General features: G+C 51.8%; 1 protein-coding gene across 1 annotated transcript in view; it reads right to left on the reverse strand.

Annotated features, from left to right (window-relative positions):
• ITGAE (integrin subunit alpha E) overlaps window positions 1-23,515 on the reverse strand; it is a gene marked incomplete at its 5' end in the record, with an annotated part of 46,518 nt that overhangs the window by 11,074 nt on the left and 11,929 nt on the right. The window contains 21 exons of the mRNA XM_081162037.1: window positions 210-287; window positions 1,186-1,265; window positions 1,758-1,856; window positions 3,427-3,559; window positions 6,721-6,794; window positions 9,705-9,833; window positions 11,150-11,313; window positions 12,555-12,685; window positions 14,073-14,203; window positions 15,213-15,437; window positions 16,067-16,207; window positions 16,553-16,695; window positions 17,547-17,691; window positions 18,437-18,504; window positions 18,995-19,145; window positions 19,848-20,001; window positions 20,751-20,902; window positions 21,524-21,639; window positions 22,053-22,187; window positions 22,377-22,494; window positions 22,861-22,928. Coding sequence (XP_081018163.1) covers window positions 210-287; window positions 1,186-1,265; window positions 1,758-1,856; window positions 3,427-3,559; window positions 6,721-6,794; window positions 9,705-9,833; window positions 11,150-11,313; window positions 12,555-12,685; window positions 14,073-14,203; window positions 15,213-15,437; window positions 16,067-16,207; window positions 16,553-16,695; window positions 17,547-17,691; window positions 18,437-18,504; window positions 18,995-19,145; window positions 19,848-20,001; window positions 20,751-20,902; window positions 21,524-21,639; window positions 22,053-22,187; window positions 22,377-22,494; window positions 22,861-22,928 — 2,635 coding nt within the window. The remainder of the gene's footprint in view (window positions 1-209; window positions 288-1,185; window positions 1,266-1,757; window positions 1,857-3,426; window positions 3,560-6,720; window positions 6,795-9,704; window positions 9,834-11,149; window positions 11,314-12,554; window positions 12,686-14,072; window positions 14,204-15,212; window positions 15,438-16,066; window positions 16,208-16,552; window positions 16,696-17,546; window positions 17,692-18,436; window positions 18,505-18,994; window positions 19,146-19,847; window positions 20,002-20,750; window positions 20,903-21,523; window positions 21,640-22,052; window positions 22,188-22,376; window positions 22,495-22,860; window positions 22,929-23,515) is intronic.

Raw genomic sequence — 23,515 nt, forward strand, 5'->3', positions numbered from 1 at the left:
GCAAGACTGCTTGACACTAGTACTTTCATTAGTACCATGGGTTTCTAGAACCCACCTGTTAGTGTCCTAGAGATTAATGGGAGCCTGGGTTTTAAGCAGCCTCCTCTCAAAGAAAGGCAGTGCCCATATCCAGCCTGCCCACCAGTTCCATCCACAAGAGAGAATGCCTGAAGCTGCCGCGCAGGTGTTGGCCCCTTGGAGGTACTTACTTGGGCAGAACTGCAATGAAGGCATGCCGGAACTGAAGCCTGTGGGTCTCTCTAACCAAAGACCTTCTTTCATTGGCACTAAGAAATAAGAGTGTCAGTGCACAGCACACCTGCTTTGTACCTTGGCTTCCCAGGGTCATCAAGGGTCAGATAAAAGACTCTTGGCCCAGCTGGTGTTGCTTAGTAATGGCTGAGCATTGACCCATGAACCAAGAGGTCACAGGTTCGATTCCCAGTCAGGGTACATGCCGGAATTGTGGGCTCAGTCCCCAGTAGGAGGCTTGCAGGAGGCAGCTGATTGAGGTTTCTCTCTATTCCTCTTCCTCCCCCCTCTCAAAAATCAATAAAAACGAAGGAAGGAAGGGAAGGAGGGGAAAAGAGAAAGAAAAAGAAAAGAAAAAGAAGAAAGAAAGGGCTCTTGGAGATAAGCAGTGTGTGGAAGAGTTTCTAGAAGACCAAACCTGTTGATTTCAAAGGGTTTCTCAACCTCAACAATATTGACATTTTGGGCCAGATAATTCTTTGTGAGGGGCTGTTCTGAATATTGTAAGATGTTTAGCAGCATCCCTGGTCCTACCCGCTAGATGCCAGTAGCACCCTCCCCTAATTCGTGTCAATCAAAAATTTCAGGTATTGCCCTGAGGGGCAGAATCACCCTCATCTGAGAACCCTTTCCCAATACTGTACCCCACCCTAACCTCAAACAGAGGTTTTACAGATGAGAGCTTTCCCAAAGTTAAATGAATCAGAATTAGAACTCCAGTCCAAGGCTCATTCTACCAGACTATACCATAATTTTACTTGATGTGTCAAGAATGTTTTAAGTATCTTTGATAACTCTGGGGACACAGGTGCTTTCACTGAGGTTCCCTTCTTCCTGGGCAGTTAGGGAGCCATAGCTCTTATGCATGCCTGTGGGAGGGAGATCGCTCCCAGGGCCATAGCCTCTGTCTGCTGTGACACACGTACTACTTACTTTGTGACTGTCACGGTGATGTCAGCTGTCCTGTTTGGAAAGGTTCGCTCCTCTAGCTGCCAAACTACTGAAAAGTTCGCCTATTAAAAAAATAAAAATGGTCACTATACCACTCACAATTCAAACCACTTCCTACTAACTAGACAGACCTGGGAAACAGTTCCTATTCCTCACATTTTTGTATCATAGCATGCGTCCACATTTGCTAGTCCATGGAAGCTTTTTATTTCCCTTTACAACTGAGGAAACGTCTGACATTCCCACAGCACAAAGACCCTCAGTGGCATGTCAGGGACTCACCTCAGGACGGATAACTTTGGGTCTGATGATCCTTCCATCCTACCCGCTACTTCACTCTGCTGTACTGTAGTGAGCCAACAATTTGTCTTTGGCTGTATCCCCCACCCACCACTCCCTACTTTCAGAGCAGACTTGGCAGTTCTAAGCACAGCTATGGGTTGCCTGTACAGTAAAGGGAAGTGTGGGGCCGCAACTGAGGTTCCAATCAGGCAGGAAAGTAGAAGATACCAACTCCAGGGTAGTAAGAAGAGTCAGCCAATCCAAACACTCACAGATGACCTCTTGAGAATGGGGTGACCAATCTTGCAGTTCATGACCAGGACAGAAGCAGCTGCCTTAGGGTCATCACAATGAATGTTTGGGGAAGGAGGCTGTTAAGACAGAAAGGACTATTCTTAAAAAGCCAAAAAAAAAAAAAGAGCAGTTTCCTCACACCAATTTAGCACCATTCAAGACACTCTGCCCGGAGCTGAGGACACAGATCAGACTTGGTCCCTGTCTTCCTCACAAGCTGGGCAGAAGGGCTCAGTGGTAGATGGTTGCGTTTAAATATAAGGCCTAAGGAGTGGTTTTGTGAGAGGTACAGAGAAAGAGATGAATTCCAACTTGGAGGAATCTGAAAGTCTTCATGGGGAAGGAGACATTTGAATTGGGCCCCAGGCCAGTTAAATTAATGTACTGAGATGGGCTGGAAGGCTAACATGAGCCCCTGCACCAGCATGCTGCCTTTTTCAATCATGGTTCCTCATCTGGACCACTGAATACAGAAAATTATTTGAGCAACTATTTTCATATATATATATGTTTTTATTGACCAGACAAAGGGAGGAAGAGATAGAAACATTAATGATGAGAGAGTCATTGGTCAGCTGCCTCCTGCATGCCTCCCACTGGGGATTGAGCCGTCACATTCTGGTTCATAGGTCAATGCTCAACCACTGAGCAACACCAGCTGGGCAACTACTATTTCCTTAATTCTCCCAAGGAAGGTGCATCATCAGTTCCATTCTAGATGCTAGGAGATCATTTCATTCTTTTTATGTAATGGATGCTATCCGGAGCAAATAGCCTAAGACCATCAGGGACAGACCAGTAGTCTGACAAAGCCAGTTAATTGGTTCATTACAATGAGAAAAAGTGCACTGGTGTGTCTTAGCAAACAAAGGCAGTTATTACTGAACTCTGGGCAAGGGTGGTGTCAGGTGAAATGTAAATGAAGCAGTGTTTTGATAGGCTCAAAGTAAAGCAGGGCTGTGTGCAAAAGGTCACTCAACATCAGGTCTGCACTGCAAAGTGGACCCAGGGACCCATTTCCTTGGAAACTATTCAGATGGATGCGAAAAGCTTTGTCCAGAAATGCTTTATGTGCAGCTCTGTGCCGTGGATACAGACTGCTTCTCTTTGTCGAAGTGACTTAGACTCTCCAGACAAGAGTGAGATGGTTTCATAATTACAGATACAGCTTCAGACAGCAAAGTTTCCAGTTGCCAATGACTTTAGAGAACAGAATTGCTCAGTGTTATGATACTTGACAGCTGCAGGGGATTCTTGGGAGAAATACCATTTCCTAGTATCTTGCAGTTGGCTTTGTGTCTGCAATCCCAGGCTGATGAATGGCAGAACAGGCTTACTTTTTAGTCCTAGATAATTTATTAGAGATTATTTCTCTCTTAGAAGCTGGGTTAAGAAAGGCTGCAGGCAGGGAGGGAGGAGTGATCATGCGGCAAAATGGAACCATTGAAAGTTTGTGAGACAGAGAATGGCATGATTGGATCCATGGCATGCAGTTGGATTGGAGGGGATCCACTAGTTAATTTAGATCATTTATTAGATGGACCAAGATGAGGCTGGAGGCAGAGTTAGGAAGTTGCTATAAAAAAGCAGGTATGCAGGGAGGAAAAGCCTTGAGTGGCATGTTCCCAAAACTGCTGTCATAGTTACCTTTTGTATCCTCTTAAACTGTAAGTTTCTGGGGTAATTCAAAGCCATGCTTGTCATGTAGGAATCTTCCCCAGAGTTAGTTAGGCTAATGTTCATCGTCAGCTCCTTTGTGACACCTATCACCAATTCCTTCCTGCACAGGGTAGGCAAAAGATAAGTGTTACCAGCTTATTTGTTCTGTAAAAACCTCGATGCACTGCAATAGCACATTCAACTAACTCCTTAGATAAATTGCATAAAAGATACATTTAGCCTCTTTTCTTCCTCTTAACATAGGCAAACACCTGAACCTCCATACCCACCTCAGTTCTGTGTGACATAATAATGGCTACCATTTATTCAATACTTCCCGTGTGCCAGGGACTGTGCAAAATGCTTCACACGCTCAACTTATCCTCATAAAAACCCTACTAATAGGACGGCGATTCTTCGTTTTATAGAGAAGGAAACAGAAGCCAAGAGAGGCTCACTAACTTGCCTGAGGTCTAACAGCCTCAAAAAGGAATTGGGAGAATTGTATCTAAATCCCCTTTCTACCACCAATTCTGTGACCCTAGGCAAGGCCCTCCGTTACCCAAATCCATCCATCTCACCTCTATGGAGTAGTTTCTCTGTGCCAGATACCCTGCTCAACACTGGAGAAACAGCGGTGCACGACACAGACACTGCCCCTGCCCTGCCCCTTTTCTGACTTCCCACCTACAAAATCACTCAGGCCCTTCCAATTTAAAGGCTATGGTTTAAAATGTGGGTTTGCTCAGCCTGGTGAAGAGAAGACTTGGGGGTTCAGTTGGCCGAGGTGCTATGGGACCCCAGAGTGCAGAACTATTGAAATCTGTAGGAAAATGTATCAACAGTACAAAGAAAACTTTCTAACCACCTGAAACAGTTAAAGGCAGAATATGTAGCTCTGGGAAGTAACCATTGTGTTTTGTTGTGTTGTTTTTGTTTTTGTCACAGCTGAGAAGAGCACATATTGATTGGAGGGAGAGAGGGGTCAGAGACAGCCTGCTGTGGAGATCCATCTGAGAGAGGACACATGCCTGAAATGAGACAGTAGTGGTTGGGATGGAGAGAAGGGATAGAACCAGAGATGGTAAGGCCGCACTTGCGAGCAGAGCAAAAAGGAGAGAGGACTCAGGATGAGTCCCAAGTTTAAAGCCAGGATGACCGATGAAGGAGAGACCGCGGGAGGAAGGGCAGAGGGTGGAAGCTGACCAGAGGAGTTCAGTCTGGGGTGTGGACAGAGGTGTTTATAGGATAAAAAGGTAGAGAAGCTGAAATGTCAGTTGGATATACTCTTCTAGAACCCAGAAAAAATGTCTGAGAGTCTTCAGAATATTTTAACAGGGACAGTTTCAGAGGCCCTGAATGCAAACACTGATGTATGCACCTACGATCTTCTAGGGAGAAGGCTCCATAGTTTTTTTAGATTCTTTGGGAGATCTGTGTCCACAACAAGGTCGGAAACCACTGAAACGATTGGATGCTAAAGACTAGGCTTAATGCTACTTTTGAAAAAAGAAGCAACTGCTTGCTATGTACACTAGGGGGTGATGTAGGGCCAGCTGTGAGTGCTATATCCCTACTTCACAAGGTTTGGCTGAGGGCCATGCTTGGCTGTAATTAATTCCCTGTCTGCTTGTTAGGCTGGATTCCAAAGCACTCAAAAGTCTTAAACTGGATCCTTAGCAATTGAGATGGGCCGTGCTAAGCCGGGCACTTTTGAAACACAACTCCTGCAAATGTCTATGAGAAGACTTACCAGGACTCAGGGAGCAGTGTTCTTCCCCACGGCACCAGCTCTAGCACTAGCCATCAGTACCGTGTTACACACGCAGCTCTAGAAGCCAGGAGGGCATTTTAAGACCACCATGTGTCCCAAACCAAACTCGTGATCTTTTCCTCCCCGCCCTGCCTTCCAAAGCCTTCTTCCAAAGGCTTCCCCCGTTCAGTTTTCAACATCACCGCCATCCTAGAATTCAGTGTCGCCTAGTAGAGCTTTTGCAGTAATGGAAATGGTCTGTAGCTGTGTTGTTTGTATCACCAAACTCATGTGGTTATTGAGTACCTGAATCGTGCATAGTACAGCCGAGGGGCTGAAATGTTAATCTTATTTAATTTTAATTAATTTAAATTGGACAGCACAGTTCTAGATGCTCAATCTGAAACCTTGAAAGACGTCTTAGACCCCTCTCTTTCCCTCACTCCCCACATCCAGTGTGCCATCAAATCCTATGGGCTCTAACTTCAGAGTATAACCACCTTCATTGCTACTACACTGGCCCAGGTCACCATCACCTCTCACCTGAGTTGTTATAAGAGCTCCTTACTATCTCCCTGCCTCTGCCTTTGCTCCTACAGCCTACTTGCAACACAGCAGCAAGAATAATTGGGTTGAAAATGAAAGATCATTCCTTCCTCTGGCTTCCCAGCTCCCAGGAAAAGCCTGAGCAGCCCGTGCGACCTTCCCCTGCCCACACAGTACTCTCCCTCGTTCCACTGCAGCCACACTGCTGTCCTGGCCGTTCCTCCCACCTCCAGGTGTGCTCCTGCCTCAGGGCATTGGCCGTTGCTCTTCCTTCAGATACCCACATAGTTCATCTCTCGCCCTCCTCCTGCGTGTACCAAAATGCCTCCTCAGCGTGCCCTCTCCTGACCACTCGATTTAAAGCTGCCACCCCACCTCCACCCAGCACTCCCTCCCGCCTTCCCTGCATCACTTTTCTTCATGGTACATCCTGACAACATGCTATTTACTTATTTATTATCTTCTCCCCCTAAAAGCAGGAGGAGGGCAGGGCTCTGTGTCTGTGCTGTTCACTGCTGTATCTGCAGTACCTAGAGCGCTTGGCACAGAATAGATGCTCCATTTTTTGGCACAGAGTAGACGTTTAAATATTTACTGAATTAAGTACTTTGGTTAAGAGGTGAGTCAGGGAAGAGGGTACCTCTAACTGAGGTGGTTCTAGGAGCAGGAGACACTGGGTTATGAAAATAGCATTGCCCGGGCTGTCAAGAGACCTGGGTTCAAGTCCACCAGATGACCCCTGTGACCCCATGCAGGCTCTCAACTACTGAGTCTGTTCTCCAATCTATAAAATGGGAAAGCAAATCTCTGTTGCCTCCCCCATGGGGTGGCTGAGGAAGCAATGAGATAATAAATGCAAAGCCCTTTGTGGGCCACAAGGGGAAGGAGAAGGGAGTGAGCAACTGATCCTGATGAAGGGTTGGCCCAGGTAAGCGTCAGGAGGAAGTTAACTGCAGAAATGGTGATCACTGGATCCGACTCACTGAGAGGTGGTGGTGGCCAGCTGTAACTCAGCAACACAAAACAGCTTATTCTTGCAGGCCTTCTCATAGGGCAGCTGTAACGAGACAGGGGCAGGATCAGCCCAGGGATCCGCCATCCCCAGCAGCCTGCCTCGTGATCTTAGGACACGCCTGTCCCCCCTGCTACTCGAGAAGTGCAGTTACAGGCAGGTGAAGGCTGACAGCTGGGGTTGTCACATGGCTGTGACTGTGACATTCCTTGATCTGTCAGGGGTAGAGGAGGAACAGTCAGGTAACAGATGACAGGTGACAGTCTGTCAGGCAGGGGGTGTGCTTGGTCCTACACAGGTATACCATGAGTCAGGCCTCTCGCCAAGGTCAAAAATGGGGTGACCTTCATGGAATGGTGGATATGCCTGCCACATTTCTATCATGAGAATTAAGCAGCAACACTCACAACTCACTATGTACTTTGAAATTCTGGGGAGGAAAACCTATGTGAGGAAGAATTTCCTTAGTCCTTTCAAGTAGAGGTGGGAACAGCAGGGGCACAAATGAAGGACACCTGACCAAGCACGGTCACAGTCCAGTCCTGCTTGCCCTCTGACCCCATGGCTAGTCTTCTCTGGAGGTTAACTATTCCCCTAGCAATCTTGCCTATACTAAACCAAACTAACTCAGAGAGTCACGTTGGGTCCAAAGGCCCAGTCAAGGTTGAAAAGCCCTAGTTCAAGTTGAAAAATCAAAGTTTCTAAAGAATCTGGGTTTATTTTTTATTATGAAGGAAACAGCCAGCTCCTTAACTGGAAAATCTCTGCATTTATCTCCCCAGCGGCCACTGACCACGTCAGCAGCTTAATGCAAGGATGCACCCAGGGCCTGGAGCAGGACTGGAGCCCAGAGCTGGAAAGGAAACCTACTTCCTGGAGCAGGGAGATGTGATTTGCAGAAGTCAGAGCCTGATACTCCAACTGGGTCAACAGTTTGGGGCAAAGTTTTTTTTTGTTTGTTTTGTTTTTAATATAGCCAAGTAGCCTGCTCTCTTTCACTTAATCCCAGTGAGAGAGCAGGGTTAAACTACCTTATGCTCCCAGCCAGAACTCATTCTCTGGAAACATCTGTGTGCTTAAACTAACACCAAAGCACCCCTCCTCATCCATTTTACCAGTGGAATAAAAATTTTCTTTGCCAAACCATTAAAGTAATCATGGATTAAAATAAGAATCGTGAATGGATGTTAAACAGGATACGTGCATAATCTCAAAGCATCTCTCCATAAGATACTGATTAATGATCAAAGGAAGAGCACCAGTAATGGGTCAAAGCAGTGTGGCCCCTGATATGATGCACTTAGAAGGACATCACGTCTATGAAATTCTTGCCCAAAACGCACAACCTAATATAATCATGAGGAAACACCAGACAAATTCAAATTGAGAAACTTTCTACAAATTAACTGGCCTGTACCCTTTGAAAATGCTGAAGTTGTTAAAGACTGAGAAACAGCTCCAAATTAAAGGAGACCAAAGATAAGTGATGACAAAATGCAATAAATGATCCTGGACCAGCAGAAAAAGATTTTTTTCTTTTGCAATAAAGGACATGAATAGGACAACTGATGAAATTTAAATAAATTAGATAATAGCATTTCATTATTATTAATTTCCTGGTTTTGATCACTGCACTGAGGTTGTATAAGAGTGTCCTTGTTTTTTAGGAAATATATGCTGAATATTGAAGAGGCATCACATCTATAAATTGCTCTCAAATGGTTCAGAAATATAAATGTGTGTAATGTGAGTAATGTACATGTATATACATATGTGTACTGTCTGTATATATAGTGAGAAAGAACGATAAACAATGTGAGTGATAAAACGTGATGAATTGTGAAGATGTTAACATTTTGGAAATCTGGATAAAGAATGCATGGGGATTATTTGGACTATTCTTATAACTTTATAGTAAGCCAACAATTTCAAAATAAAGTTTAAAAACAAAATATATATAATTAGTGATAATCTGCTTATTGACAAAACTTTATTATATTAGTTCTCCCAATCTTTTCTGCATCTAACTTGCTGTCAATACCAATTTTTAAAAAATTCTTTACAAAATAAATAAACTATTATAAATTTAAAATAAAGTCTCTTGCCTAAAAAATTAAGATGGCAATCTTTGTTCATAGAGGAACGTGATTGCCTCTCTTCCTGGGCAGATGAGCAGTGAAAACAGTCACCCTGCTTATGTTGCTCTCTTATTTCTATTTACTATTTGTTGTTTTTTTGTTTGTTTTGTTTTGTGTTTTTAGAGAGAGAGGGAGAGATGGATTTGTTGTCCCACTTACTTATGCATCATTAGTTGATTCAAACCCGAAACCTTGGCCTATCAGGATGACACTAACCAACGGAGCTACCCAGCTGGGGCTCTATTTACTATTTGTGATTAATACATTAGGTATTGCCCAAAGCTGGAGCTAAAATCTTGTATAATTTAATTAACATAGAACATTTGGGTAAAATGCTACCTGAAGCTTTTCTGTGCCAGCATGAACTACTATTGGCTTTTTAGTTTTAATTTTGGAGGCTCAATTCATTCCAGCTGACCGTAATTATTGCCCTTTAATGCACACATTGATCCTGCTGCTTATACCCCTGGTAGGGTATAGGTTTGGTGGGCCAGACATTCGGCCTGAAGGCCCTGGGCAGGCCCTGGGTAGACACGGGACCCCCCCACCACATGGCCATCAGAGAGCCTGCCAAGGCAGGCAATGTATTCATATGCTTCATTAAATATTTAGCAAGCACTCTGTGAACATGAAGGAACTAGCGTTGGGTGGTAATTTGGAGGTGTGCTTACCCCCTAGTGAGGCCCACTTGTGCAGCACGGAGGCCAAATGCTGTCTGAAGACCCTCCCAATTCTAACATTCTTTGAAGTTAGGGGAGCAGGTGCTTTTGGGGGATGGCTTCCCGGAGGGTCTGGTTCTAGCTGTGGGTAGAGTCACCTGGAAGACGGCAGAGGGCTCTCTGTAGATGTCCAGGACAGGGTGGGGGTGGTCCCTCTGGCCCTTGGAGGTCTGGAGTTGGTAGCTGACTTTGACACTAATGTTGGAGAAGCAGTCCTCTTCACAGAGCTGCAGAGCCACCAGGGAATGCAGAGTTGCAGTTGGATGTGGGGAGAAGATGACAAGGAGAAGACCTTTAACTTTGGTGTAGCCATAATAAGAAATAAACAATGAAAGTGGTGAGCTGGAAGTCCCAAGCCTCTTCCACATAAGCCAGGCTGAAGGGAAGCTTTCATCTAACCGAGCTGCTGAGAGCGCTGGAAAAACCTCCCTGGATCTCCTATGGCCTCAGGCCTCATAACTCCTTATGGTTTCCACCCCAACCCCAAAGGGGCTCTGGCCATCATGAGTCAAAAACTGACTTGGCTTTATTCAGAGAGCAAATGGGAGGCGTGAAAGGGAAGACTCGTGGTCACATCTGTGTGACAAAGATATTTCTCAAAGCAGCATGGAGGGCCTGTCAGAGACGGAAGAGCCCGAATAAAGAGATGGCCTGGGACAACATTTCCCTTCTCTCGGAGTGAGACTTTCTGCCAGGGCAGAAGCTCTGAGCATGAGACGGCAGATGAGGGAGACCCCCTGTGGAGAGGGTAGTCCCGCTCTTATTCAAAGAAACCGTAGACTCGCTAGAAACTCTTTCCTGATCCAATTAACAACTGGAGCGGGTGTGGGAACAGACTGTAGTCAAAAGCATAATTTATGAGGTTGTTGGAATAAATGATCCTTATAGGTCCAAAGTTCTAGGTCCTGAGTCCGGACAAATACATTTTTTTCCTGTCACTAGGCACCTTTGTCAGGAGTAAACCTTTGTAAAGGACAACTTTTGTGTTTCTATTTCTACTTTCTCTCATTCCGTTCTTCTGATGTGGATTCAGAGAAGGCCCCTCAGCCTCACTGTTGTTACCAGGCGAGGCCGATGACCTGGGGAGGAGAAGAAGCAGCGGCTAGAGCATCTCCCTTTTTGTGCAGATGCAGGGCAGCTCAGAGACAGTTAGTGTTCAATCTCAGTAGGTTTCTTTCATTTGGATTTTGGGTACAATTAACTCCATCTCCCATGCCAGTATGTGGTTCTCAATCTATTATTATTATTATTATTATTATTATTATTATTATTCTTTTTAACCCTCACCCGAGAGATATGTTTATTGATTTCTAGAGAGGGGAAGGGGGGGGAGAGAGATATTGATCAGCTGCTTCCAATACTCCCCCCCCACCCCACTAGAGATCAAACCCACCGCCCTCCTGGTGTGCGGGAGCCGCCCAGCCAGGGCTGCTATCATTTTAATTGTCTAACGTGTAGGGACGGACAGACAGCCTTCATCACACACCCCTCAGTTCTCTCAACAACACAGACCCCTCTGGACTCTTCCAAGCCCCTCACTTGCCTCTCCCTCCATGGGGACGAGCACGCGGGGCTCACAGAGACGGGACCCGCCGCTCCACTCCTGAAGGTGGTTCTGACAACTTCTCCTGTCCGAACACTGTAGCCTCTTCCTCTGCTTCAGCACATCCACGTCCAGCGTGAAATTCAGAAATGTCTCCCTGAGGCCTGGGAGTGAAGAGCAGACCTCCCGCTGAGGCTGGGACAGGGGAGCCCCGACACAGGGCCCCAGCCCAAGGGGGGCCCCCCCTGGGTGCGGCTCCACTCGGGCGCTTCCCTGGGGTTGTGGGGCTCTTCACTTCAAAGGTACTTTGCTCAGGGTCGTTTGGCACCTGGCTAGGGTCCCTCAGTGCCCCAGCCCCAAGCCCAGAGCAGCACATTCCCGGGGCTGAGGCAGTCTCCCCTAGGAGACGGAGGACTGCGCCAGGAGGCTGGGATTCGGGGAGAAAAGAGGCGGGATAATCCAGGGAATGGAGAGAGAGACCACAGAGCAAAGCCTGAGGACAGCAGAGCTGAGAGCACCTTATGGATTACCTGGGCCAACTTCCTTAATGTACGGAACAGAAATTAGGACCAGAGAGTGAAAGACACCTGCCTAGTGTCACACAGCCACTCAGCAGCAGCCGCGGGGGCTCTGTGGCCTGAGTTCTTCAGCCTGTACGGCTGGAACTGTAGGCTTGGCATTTTCTCCGCCCATGTGTGACAATGGCCTCCTTCTGCAGTAAAGCCACCCACCCGGGAGAGTGTGTTCTCACTTGCAGGAGCCAGAGAGACATCTCAGGGATTGCTACTGAGACACGGCAGCTTGGGGACTGTTGCTGACGGATTAGTCTAGAGGGGAGCTCTTTAGTTGCCAGTAAGTGCAACTGTGAAAGCCAGGCCTACCCTCTGCCTTCTAGAAACAGTCTCCCAACCAGTGCCAGGTAAGGGGTGGGAAGAGAGGCCAGGCCTCCGGCAGGTTGTCCAATCCCACCTGGGCCAGGGAGACACAGTGAGGAGCAAAGGGGAGAAGGCAGAAAACAGAGAGAGGGGAAGGGCACTTCGCAGGAGCCCCTGTGCACGCGTGGGCAGGGTAGATGGAGGAACAGCTGCCTTTCTCTGAGTCTTCTTTCAGAAACTCAACCCCTCGCACCTGAGGAAGGGATCCAGCGCCCCTCTTCCCAGCAGGGCCAGAGACACCCCTGCAGAGTGCGGACTTAACAGCAGATTGCCCTTTTCTGGAGCAGTTCACACTAAACAGAACCTAATGTCACAGGAGCTGAGCTCCAATAGAGGGATTTCAAACATCGGGACCTCCTAACACACCTACCCCGCCCCCACCCCCACCCCATCTCCTTTCCCTGCCCTCTGCCCCGAAGCCAACGAGGAATGACCCCAGCACTGGGTGGATCAGCTAGGCTGCCTGTTACCTGACTTGGCAGCTGCGGTCACAGAGCTGATTTCAAAACACAAGAACACATTCACACTGCTGTTGAAGCCAATGGGCAGTGCCTTGGGGGTGAAGGTCATGGACACCTTCAGGCGAAGCACAGGTCTTGAGCTAAATAAGACAGCAAAGAGGACCATGAGAAGTGACCGTAGGACTTCTGTGTCAGTGCTTGGCTCATTCATTCATTTGATGAATATTTATTGAACATCTCTAATGTGCCACTGCTGTTCTGAGTCTTCAGGATACAGAAGGGAAAGAGACAAGTCCCTGCTCTACTGGGCAAATAGGCAACAAGCAAATAAACAAGAAGAAACAGTAAAATGCTATGTATAGGTGATGCTATGATAAAAATAAAATAGGTTAAGGTCTTGGAGCCTGGGGGCTTCTTAGGTTGGGTAGTCAGGGATGGCCTAACTAATGAGGAGACACTGAAGTTGAGACTTGTTTACAAGAGAGAGTCAGCTATGTAAAGACCTAGGGGAAGTGCCTTCCAGGCAGAAGGCACAGCTAGTGCAAAGGGCCTGTGGCAGGAATGAGCCTGGTTTGAGGAACACAAAGGTCAGCATGACAGGAGCAGTTAGTGAGACAGGAGGTAGTAACAGGAGATGGGGAGGGAGGAGTAGCTTTGGCCATGGAGAGCTTTGTGGGCCATGGTAAGGAATTTGAGTTTTACTCTAAGTGGGAGCCACTGAGGGGTTTTAAGCAGCAGGATGAAGGGGTCGCTCTGGCTGCTACGTGGAGAATGGGGCACAGGGCGTGGAGGCAGGGAAGACCGCCATGGCGGTGATCCAGGTAAGAGGCGACAGTGTCTTGTATGGGGAGGTATTTTGGAGGCAGAGCCAACAAAAAAAAAGTGTTGATGGGGTGGCACGGGAAGGGAAAGAAGAATCAGGGGTGACTCATGGGGTTTTTGTCCTGAACAAACGGTGTCATTTGCTGAGATGGGAAGCTTGGAGGGCGGCTGGTTGGGGGAGGAGAAGTGGGTGAGAATAGGAGGCCCATTTGCGACATGTTGACTCTGAGATGCCTGGGAGCGACGGCAAGGAGGGGTATTGAGTTGACAGCCAAGTCTGGGGCTTAGTGGAGAGCCTGGGCAGAGAGGTGCTGCGCCAGTTTATTTATAGCCAAGGTGCTTGATGATTCACTTAGGGATGGGCACAGGAGCTCTGAAATTCATGGTAATAATAACGGCAGCCACCATGGGGCACTGTGCTAAATTCTTGGCATAGATTCTCTCAGTTAATCCTCATGACCCTGTGAGGTGAGCACTATTACTATTCCCACTTGTAGGAAATAGGGACTTAGAGTTCAATAACCTGGCCAAGCTCACAGCGTCAAGTGAGAGCTGAGGCCCAAACCCAGAAGGGCAGACTCCAGGGCCAAGCCCCTAACCACCTACTTTCTCCTGTCAGTGCCTGGTATCTTCATGGGGTCATTTAGGGCAGGGAAGTGGGTGAGGCTGGGGCCTGGCACCCCGGGAGGAAGGGCAGACCCCTACCGGAGCACAGTGGCGCGGCCAATTGCGCCCACAGTGATGTCATCAAGGCCATTGCCATCCAAATCTAAGCCACCATCCACGGATGTGCCAAAGTAGCGGAGTCCTGGGGCCACCTCTGAGGCTCTGATGCGCTGTGGAAGGAGAAACACAAGGAGTGGGGGAGGGAAAGGAGCGTCCCTTTGGTTTTACTCAAATCAGTGAACCAGTCCCCACCTCTCAATGGGAGCCCTCATTTAGAAACTGGAAAGAGCAAGGCAAGGTCTCCCGGGGAAGTGGCATTTGAATAGAGCTGCGAAGGGCTGGTGGGACTTGACGGGGAGACGAGGGAAGCAGGGGTGGGGCAGAGCAGGGTGGTCTAAGGAAACAGCCAGGGGCCAGTGCATGGGAACAGGAGGAGAGCGGGGTGCAAGGAGGCCTGATGGGCATTAGACACAGCGTAGAAGGTGGGGAGGAGGCAGGAGGGGCAGGGGCGGGGGGCATGCAGAGGAGGGGCTGGGCTGGGAGAGAGCTAGAATGTTAGGATGGACATGGAGGTGACAGGCTGTGCCGAGTGTTGGGTGTCTGGGATTATCCTGGGTTTCTGGTGGGCAGGTGGGGCCCAGAGGAGCAGCGGGTCTGAGGGGGGAGAGGGTGCTTTCTGTTGGGCAGCATGAGAGTGAGATGCTTCGGAGCCATCCAGGTGAGGTGCTCAGGAGGCAGCTGCACATAGGGGACCGGAGCATGGAAGAGAAACTAGCTGGAGGTGGGTGAAAGCGCCCATAAAAGATATGGCATGAGAGGCTGGCAACAGAGCCCTGGGGGGTGAGAGTTAAGGCCCCAGACACTCAGGGGGATAGGAGCCAGAGAAGGGGCAGAAAGAGAGGAGCAGGATCTGAGGCAGGTCCACGGTCGGGAATTCCAAAGGGAGACGCAGGGCAGGGAAGCAGATGTTGCCACAAGCTCCTGCCCCACCTGAAGGGTCTGGATGAGGCCTTGGCCGGGAACCTCCCACCAGCCAGAGTGACTTGTGCCCTTCATTGGAGACTCCCAACCGTGTGGGACTGCCTGGCACTTAGACCTGGAGCTGACTTGGGGCTCAGGCCATTACATCTTGGGGGTCACTGTCCCAGAGTAGAGGCAGGAGAGAGCCCTGCAGGTCACCTGCGAGGGGCTGGTCGAGAGGCCATCCCTGCATCCGTTGTAAATATACACACTGCCAAAGCTGGTGCCATCATCTGCCCCCAGGCCCTCCAGGGGGGCCCCGATGGCCACATCTGTGAGACTGTCCTCGCTGATGTCCCCCACTGTGGCCATGGCGAAGCCAAATCGAGCGTCAGTGAACCCAGGCTGCCCACTCAGCGTGCGGGCCAAGGAGAAGGAACCGTCCTGCAAAGCAAACAGGCAGCTCAGCCCTCAGGACAGGGCTGCCGGGCGCCCACCCCATTGCCGCCCGAGGAGGTGTGCTCACTGGACTTGGCCATTCGGATTCTCTGGCAGGGAGTCTGAGGCTCAGAAAAGGAAAGGACTTTCCCAAGGTCGCACAGTGAGCGAGAGGTAAAGCTGGGGTCCTGCCTTGCAGCTCAGGACCAGAGCCTGCTCCCACGGTTAGCGGGACAGGACTGGCCATTGGGAGGCCTGGGTTCTAGTCTTGGCTCTACCCCACATTTGCTATGTAAACTTGGACAAGTTTTAACATCACAGCTTCCTAACCTGTAAAGTGTGACAGCTACTCCCACAGTTACTAGAAAAACAGGCGAGGTGACAGACAAAACCTGCTTTGTCAGTCGTGCTGCTACTGGGGATGCTATCACCACCAATATGAGACGATGAGATGGGGAAAGTGAGAAAGTGGGGTCCAGGAAGGCGGGGAGCCGCTGTCCACCTGGCTGCCATCCACCCTGAGCACCTCCCCATTGCTGCAAGGCAGGGCCAGGGCAATCCCAGCCTCCCTCCCCTCTACACCAGGCTGAGTGGCCACAGCCCCTGCGAGCCTGCGAAGATGGAGACTCTCCCACCTGCCCATTCAGACGGTACACGTAGACTCGGCCTTCCTGTCCGTGAACGTGGTAAAACGGAGCAGCCACCAACAGGAAGTCCGTGGTTCCATCCATGTTGATGTCCATGGGACACAGCTCAGAGCCAAAATAGGACCCCATCTACAGCCCAGGAAGAGCTCGATTCACAGGGAGCTCTGGGGAGGCCCCTCCCCGACCCCTCTGCATGGCCAGACCCCTGCTCCTACTCTTCCTGGGCCACCAGCTTTGGCTCATTCCAGATCAATCTGTTCACCAGAGTAACAGAGGACACTGCCTGACCCCCCCCCCCCCCCAGTGGGGAGCTGCTGGCAATCAGACATGCGGAGCCAGGGCAGAGGCACTGAGTTCTGCCCAGGCTGGGTCTCTAACCCACTGTGTGCCCTGGAGCCCATCCCTTTCCCTTGGGCCCCTGGATTCCCATCTGTCGTAATGGATGGGGTCCCGTGGTCCTTCCCCAGCAGGCACCTGCTCTCCCTCCAGCACTGGCATGAAGTTGGTCCCTCTGCTCTCCTTCTGCAGCTCAAACACAGCACCTCGCTGCTTGTGCCGGGGAGCCCCCGCCACGTAGGAGAGGCCACGGGCCTTGTGCAGCACGGCCACCGAGTATCCTGGGGCAGGGGTGGGGTGGTTGTGGTCAGGAGCTCGCCCAGGCCACGTCTCTGCCCCCCGCCCCCCGCCACCTTCCCAGCCAGGCCTTCAAAGTGGCCCGGGCAGGAAGACAAAATAGGAGACTGTCCTCATCTTTTTAAAGCTTGGCCTCAGGGGGCTCTCCCACTTACCCACTGTTGCTGGCCACACACATGTGCCCCCCACACAGATATGATGTGCACACATCATCATGTGTACAGCTTCACTCAAAATATACTCATTCGCACACCCAGTATATAAGACTGAGGTGAGAGGTGAAGGGTCACCCACCACTATCATTCATGGTGAGGCCCCACCTTCCCTAGGCAGTCATCCAGGGCCACCCCACGAACTGAGTACCGAGCCGACCCTGTCCCTTCCCAGAAGGCCCTAATTTTCAGCCTCCAAGTCCCTAACCAGTCCCATCCTTCAGTCCAGGTGACCAACCTGGGCCATTCCCAACTAGGAAGCTTAGTGCAGCCTAAGGTGAAACTTCAATGACCCTGCCTAGGCCCTGCCCTCACCCAGGTGGTCTCCAGGCTCCACCCTCACCCAGGTGGTCCCCAGGCCCCGCCCTCACCCAGGTGGTCTCCAGGCCCTGCCCTCACCCAGGTGGTCTCCAGGCCCCGCCCTCATCCAGGTGGTCTCTAGGCTCCACCCTCACCCAGGTGGTCTCCAGGCTCCACCCTCACCCGGGTGGCCTCTAGGCCCTGCCCTCACCCAGGTGGTCTCCGGGCCCCGCCCTCACCCAGGTGGTCTCCAGGCCCCGCCCTCATCCAGGTGGTCTCCAGGCCCCACCTTCATCCAGGTGGTCTCTAGGCCCCGCCCTTACCCAAGTAGCTGTGCTTTTCTGCCTTGGTATCCACCACCGTCTGGTTCAAGAAGTGGCCCCGGGGGTGGTGGCGGCTGTACATGTCATAGAGCAATACGCCCCCAGACCAGTCGAAGGCCCCGACAGCACCGAGCAGCACCTGCCCCTGCAAGGGACAAGGGTTGGAGGCCATCTAAGCTGGAGGTACCCAGGGCCAGCCACTGCAGCCTCAGGTCTACCGGCCAGCACAGCGAACCTTGTGATGGGGGGGAAGGGGACATTCCAGGCCCCGTGCCCACCTGGCCAGAGATGCAGGAGGAAGGTGAGATGGCAAACACTGGGTTCCTGCCTTGTCCCCATGACCCTGTCAGAGGAGCTGTCCCTCTAATATCAACACCCCCCAGAGCAGAAAGCTGCCAGGACCCGGGTGTGAGGCACTGAAAAAGTATGACTGAGAAGACAGTGCTCTTCTTCCCCGCAGGGTGCCCCGCCTGGCCTGGTACACAGGCCCACCCGGCTTGAGTGGCAGCTCTACCACGCACGAGGGCCATGTCCTCGCTGTGGCTGCATCTCAGCTCCCCTGCGGGAACAGTGCCCCTGGGGGAGAAGCAGGCAACTCGGCAAGCTGGCCCAGGCCAAAGCCTGCTACTAGTCTGTATTTTCGGAACTGCTCAGTCCTTGAGCACACAGGACGAGACAACCCCCGTATGAACATGGCCACTCTTTTGTCTACCTCAGAGTCCAGACTAAGACGAGCAAGCAGAAGTGTTTTCTGTTATACCCACAGCTCCTTCAGAGGCATCACCGCAGGAGGCAGAGCCCTGCACTGTGGCCAAGGGTCCCCGAGGTCCTGGGTGTCACTGGGGGCCTCCTCCATGGCGAACCTGCCTCGTGCTGAGTTGGCCACGTACCTCATCCAGGATCTGGGCGCTGAACCCGATCTGTGCCAGCTCGAAGTGGAGGGCTTCTCCGACCGTGCCTGGAAGCCAAGAGGCCCAGTGAGACACTGCTCTGGGCAAGGTGAAGGGAGAAACCGAGCCGGGGAAGGGTCCAGCCTGGCCTCGCTCCCGGACGGAACCAGGTTTGGTTTGATGGGACGAGCACCAGGCTTAGAGACATGGGTCCTGCTTTAGCAGCTACTGGAAGAGAGCCTGGGGAGTTCCCTCCCTCTTCAGGGCCTCGGTTTCCTCATCCGTGAGCTCCTGGGAGCAGGAACCACGTCCCGGTCATCCTTCTTCCTCCAGCACCAGGTCAGTTCATCAGAGCTTCATGGAGATGTGAGAAGTGCAGAGGTCTGGGAATATTGTCACCTTTTTAGGCATGGAACAGCTGAGGCTCAGAGGTGACAGGAGTTGCCCTGAGTGCCACATGGAGGTAGGCCAGGGGTGGGGCTGGAGGGCAGGGCTCAGACCTCCTGCTCAATGCCAAGGGGGCAGCCACAGGGTGGCTGAGGCACCTGGAGCCCTCACCTTCTATGCGAATGATTCTTTGCTGCAGTTGGCTCAGCAGCCCATCCAGTGCCGCGTAATTGGTCACCTTGAAGGCATGGGTCTCCTTGGGGTCCGAGGCGATCAGCTTCAGTTCATCTTCAGTCTTCTTCTTTTTAAATGCATCTCCCACCTGCATAGAGGCCCCGGATCAATGGGTCAGCACCATGAGGGCTGGCTGGTTCCTGAGCCCCGAGGTCTTTCCAGGCCCAGGGAGAGGGCTGAGCCTCATCACCTGGCCTTCAGGAACTCCATCACTTGCCCCCTACTTTCCCTGCTTCCTGTTCTCTCCCAAACACACAGTTTTACCAAACTACATGTGCTTTCCTGAACACACCAGGCTCCTTCTCACCTCTGCACATGCTGTTCCCTCTGCCTGCAGAGCCCTTCCCTCCTCCCCAGTTACTCCTGTCTGACCTCCAAGACTCAGCTCAGCACCATCTCCTCCAGGACCACCTCTACCCCCAATCCCACTCCCACCCCGATGTCCTTCCTGCGGGCTCCCAGAGCAACAACTGCTCTCCCCATCACTGCTGGGCAAGTGAGCTAGGGCCACATCGGGAAACGAGCCTTCTATGGGAAGACCCAGTTGGAAGTGGAAGTGGGAGTGGGAGTGGGAGTGGGAGTGGGAGTGGGAGTGGGAGTGGGAGTGGGAGTGGGAGTGGGAGTGGTGCACGGGACATGGGGCCTGGGAGAAAAGAAGTTGGTGAGTGGTTGTGAACAGAACAGGGTTCGGGTAAGCCGCTTACAGAAGCCCTTACCAGGAACCCTGGCTCCTCCTCACCCCAGGCTATATGGTAGGGTTAGGAGGTGATCCCCTGCTCCTGGCTCTTACCCCAATGGCAAAGCGCTGAACACCTTGCATCTTCGGGGAGTTGATGACAGTCGTGAGGTTGAGGGGGTCCTCGAATATGTCCCCATCAGTGAGCACCACCATGACCTTGGATGCCTCTTTTCTAGAGCCGTGGCTTGGTGAGAAGATGTTGTCTCTAAGTTGGGGAGAGCAAAGAAAGTGGAAGACTTTGCCAGAGGGATGGCTGAGCTTGCGGGGGGGGGGGGGGGGGGGGGGGTTATTCACAAACCTGTTTTAGAATTGGAAAGGACTAAGGAGCCCTCCCAGGGGAACAAAGGCCCAAGGAGGGGTGGGGACACCTCTATAGCACCAGCAGGGCTGGTGGGGGTGGGGAGCCTGCTCCCATTGGAAAGGTGCTGGATAGCACAAGGAATAGATTTGTGTGGGAACAATGACATTAATAACAGTGGCTGAGATTTACAAAGCACTATGTGCCAGGCATTGTTATACATATTTTAACCCATTTAATCCTCGCAAAATCCTCCAAGGCAAGTGCTATTATTATTCTCATTTTAAAAGCAAGGAGCCACGCACAGAGAAGTTAGGTACCCAGCGTCTCCAAGTGCAAACTGGAGCTGGGATGTGGACCTAGGCAGCCTGGCCCCTGAGCCCAGCCCTGTCTGCACTGTGCTCTATTGCCTCTCACAAGAGGAGTCTTCCAAAGAATTTGGGGGGGGACTGTCCTGGGGTGTCATTCATCAGCCAAGGCTGGATTGAAAGACCTCACATTCCCCTTACAGCAAAGGAAGAGCTAGAATCCTGACCCTCTCCTTTTTACAGTTCTGTCCATCCACCTCGCCAGGCATGATGCCTCAAAGCCTCCGGGAAGGGACGCCAGCCAACAGCCAGCAGGTGCTCAGGTGATTCTGCTTCCCTCACACTCACAGGACATGCTGCATGGCAGAGGCTGTCTTGGTGACACTCTTCACTTGTGTGATGTTCTGGACTTTGCTGAGGGAGGCCATGACATCCTGGCTGTATTGAAGGTCAAACTCAGTCTGGATCACTCCTCCGTACTGCACCAGGGCAAAGCTGCACTGGAGGGAGGGACCAAGGGGGGAGGAGGTTGGCAGAGTCACCATGCCCGAGGCCCAAGCTTGAATGGCTCCCTCTGGAAGCTGCAGAAGGATCCACTCATTCCTCCTCGTTTACTGCAGGAGGAGATGCTAAGGCAGAGGGAAATCTCTAAGAAAGCAGGGCTGGAAGAAGGTGTGACAGTGATGGCTCCCGGGGGGTCACAGACTTCTCCCTGAACCCATGTCCTTGTAGAGGCCCTCTCCCCTTCATATTCACCATGTGACTTTCTTTGGCTGTTGGGATATCAGCAAATGACAGACAATCAGAGACATGAAAAAGTGCTTGTGTGCATTAGGTCTTGGGATGTTGCAGCCATGAAAATGTTGGGCTGACCTGCTGGAGACACATGGCCAGACACATGAGGCCATTTAAGGCCATCCAGTCACAGTCAAGCAACCAGATACCTGCAGCTGCAGGAAAAACCTTCAGTCAAGACCAGCAGAAGAACTGCCCAGCTGAGCCCAGCCCAAATAGCTGACCCACAGAACTGGGAGCAGACCAGTGGTGGTTGTTTTGAGGTGGTTTGCTCACAGTGATGGATAGCAACGGACTGGGTGAGCCTAGCTCCTGGGGAAGCTCACCTCAAAGCACTTCTCGTAGATGTTCCTCATCATGTTAGAGATGAAGTCTTTGGCTCTCTGGAAGTCTGGGGGATCAATGCTTCCTGAGCCATCCAGGAGGATGGCGATCTCGGTGCCTGGGCCAAGACAGGGAGCAGGTCAGGAGTGGGCATGGGATTTGGGGCTGGAGCGAGGGCTGCATGTCCTGCCCTGTAGGGTACCCACTCCATTCAATCCCCAAGGGCTCTCAGTTCAGGGAAGAAGTCGGTGAAGCTCTCTTTGTCTCAGAGGCAGAGAGAGAGCTAGGACCTGCTCAGGCTCTGACTCTGTGAGTCACTCCCATCACTCCCACTCTCTGGGCCTCAGTTTCCCCATCTGTAAGATGGAGGGGGGCAGAGCTGGGGCTGACTGGGCCTGTAGAGTCCAGCCAGTAGAATCCAGCCACTGCTCTCCATGTCCCAGACCTAGGCACCTCTCACCCCTGGAGGTCGCCAGTCTAGGCATCAGTTCCGAGGGCCTCTGGGAGCAACCTAAATCAGCCTCTTCTCACCCGCTCCCTCCTCCTCCTCTGCTTCCTCCTTCGCCTTCAGAGACCGGCGCTGCCTGGCAGTGCTCCCTGTGCTGCCGTTTTTGTTCCCGTAGCAGTCACCAGCATCCACATGCGCTTTGGGATCCAGGAGATTTTCTTTAAAAAATACACATGGATGAGCTCAGAGTCAGACAGCCTCCTTGGTCACCTCAGGGCAAGGCCACACTGAGCCCATGGGGGGCCCAGGCCTGACTCTGGGCCGGTGTCCCTCTGCATCTGCCTCTTCTTGGAGACCCAGGGAGACGTCTTTAGAGCTGTCAAGGCCAGTGAGTATCCAATCCTTACCAACGTCATTGAAAGAGACCAGAGCCTGGCAACTGAGGTTGGAGGCCAGCAGGCTGCAGGTGCCTGTGAGCTCTGAGCTGAGGCTGTGGGGGCGCCGGGCCACCAGCTGAACGCAGACCTGGGGGAGAGAGGGAGAAAAGAGAGGGAAAGTCTGGGTCGTCCCCAGCCCAGGCCCCCGAGTCACAGCTACCCAGAACCAAGTGCTCAACCAGGCAGGGGATGCAGGAGCAGCTTGCTCACCCCTCACCAGGGGTAGGAGTTGGTGCCAGGATCAGAGCTGAGGTTAGCACCTAGGTCAGTGTGTGGGGTCACATGGAGTACCCGGTCAGAGCTGAGGTCAGCCCTGGAGATGGCACCAGGGAGACAGCTGGGCTTGGCCCTGAGAATAGCATGCCAGCCAGGACAGGTTTTAATACCCGTTTGCCACAGGGGTCGGTTCCGGCCTCCCCGAGCCCCTCCAGACTCCCGCCCCATGCGCACTCACCAAAACACCATGGTGGTTCCGGACAACTGTCACTCCCCGGTGTCTCCCCTTTGGGATGGGGACATGCTCTGAAACAGTTAAGCCCAGGTAAGGTGACAGGGCCACAGGGAGGCAACCCTGGAGCCAAGGTCAGAGGGCACAGGGCCTGTGATGTCTGCTCTGTGCAGGCCTTGTGCCAGGTGGTGATGGGGACCTAGAAATAACTGAGACCTGGCGCTTTTCCTCCAGGTGCGCAGGCGGGTAGAGAAGCACAAGGTGGCGGGTGTGTGCAGCAGGGGAAGGTGTGCAAGGTGCTGAGGGACAGGCTGTATGGACTGACGAACCTCTAGTCTCCAAGCCCCGTCTCTGGGGAATCTCACTGCCCCACAACCCCAGGAGCAGATGTGGTGGCCTCTCCCTCTCCCTTCCCAATGGGCCTCAGGAGACTGTCTCATTTTTATTTTTTAATATATCTTTATTGATTCCAGAGAGAGGAAGGGAGAGGGAGAGAGAGAAACATCAGTGATGAGAGAGTCATTGATCAGCTGCCTCCTGCACGTTCCCCACTGGGGGGTGAGCCCGCAACCCGGGCATGTGCTCTGACCAGGAATCGAACCGCAATCTCCTGGATCCTAGGTCGATGCTCAACCGCTGAGCCACGCCAGCTGGGCAGGCT

Source organism: Miniopterus schreibersii (assembly GCF_964146895.1).
Source record: "Miniopterus schreibersii genome assembly, chromosome: 16".
NCBI lineage: Eukaryota > Metazoa > Chordata > Mammalia > Chiroptera > Miniopteridae > Miniopterus > Miniopterus schreibersii.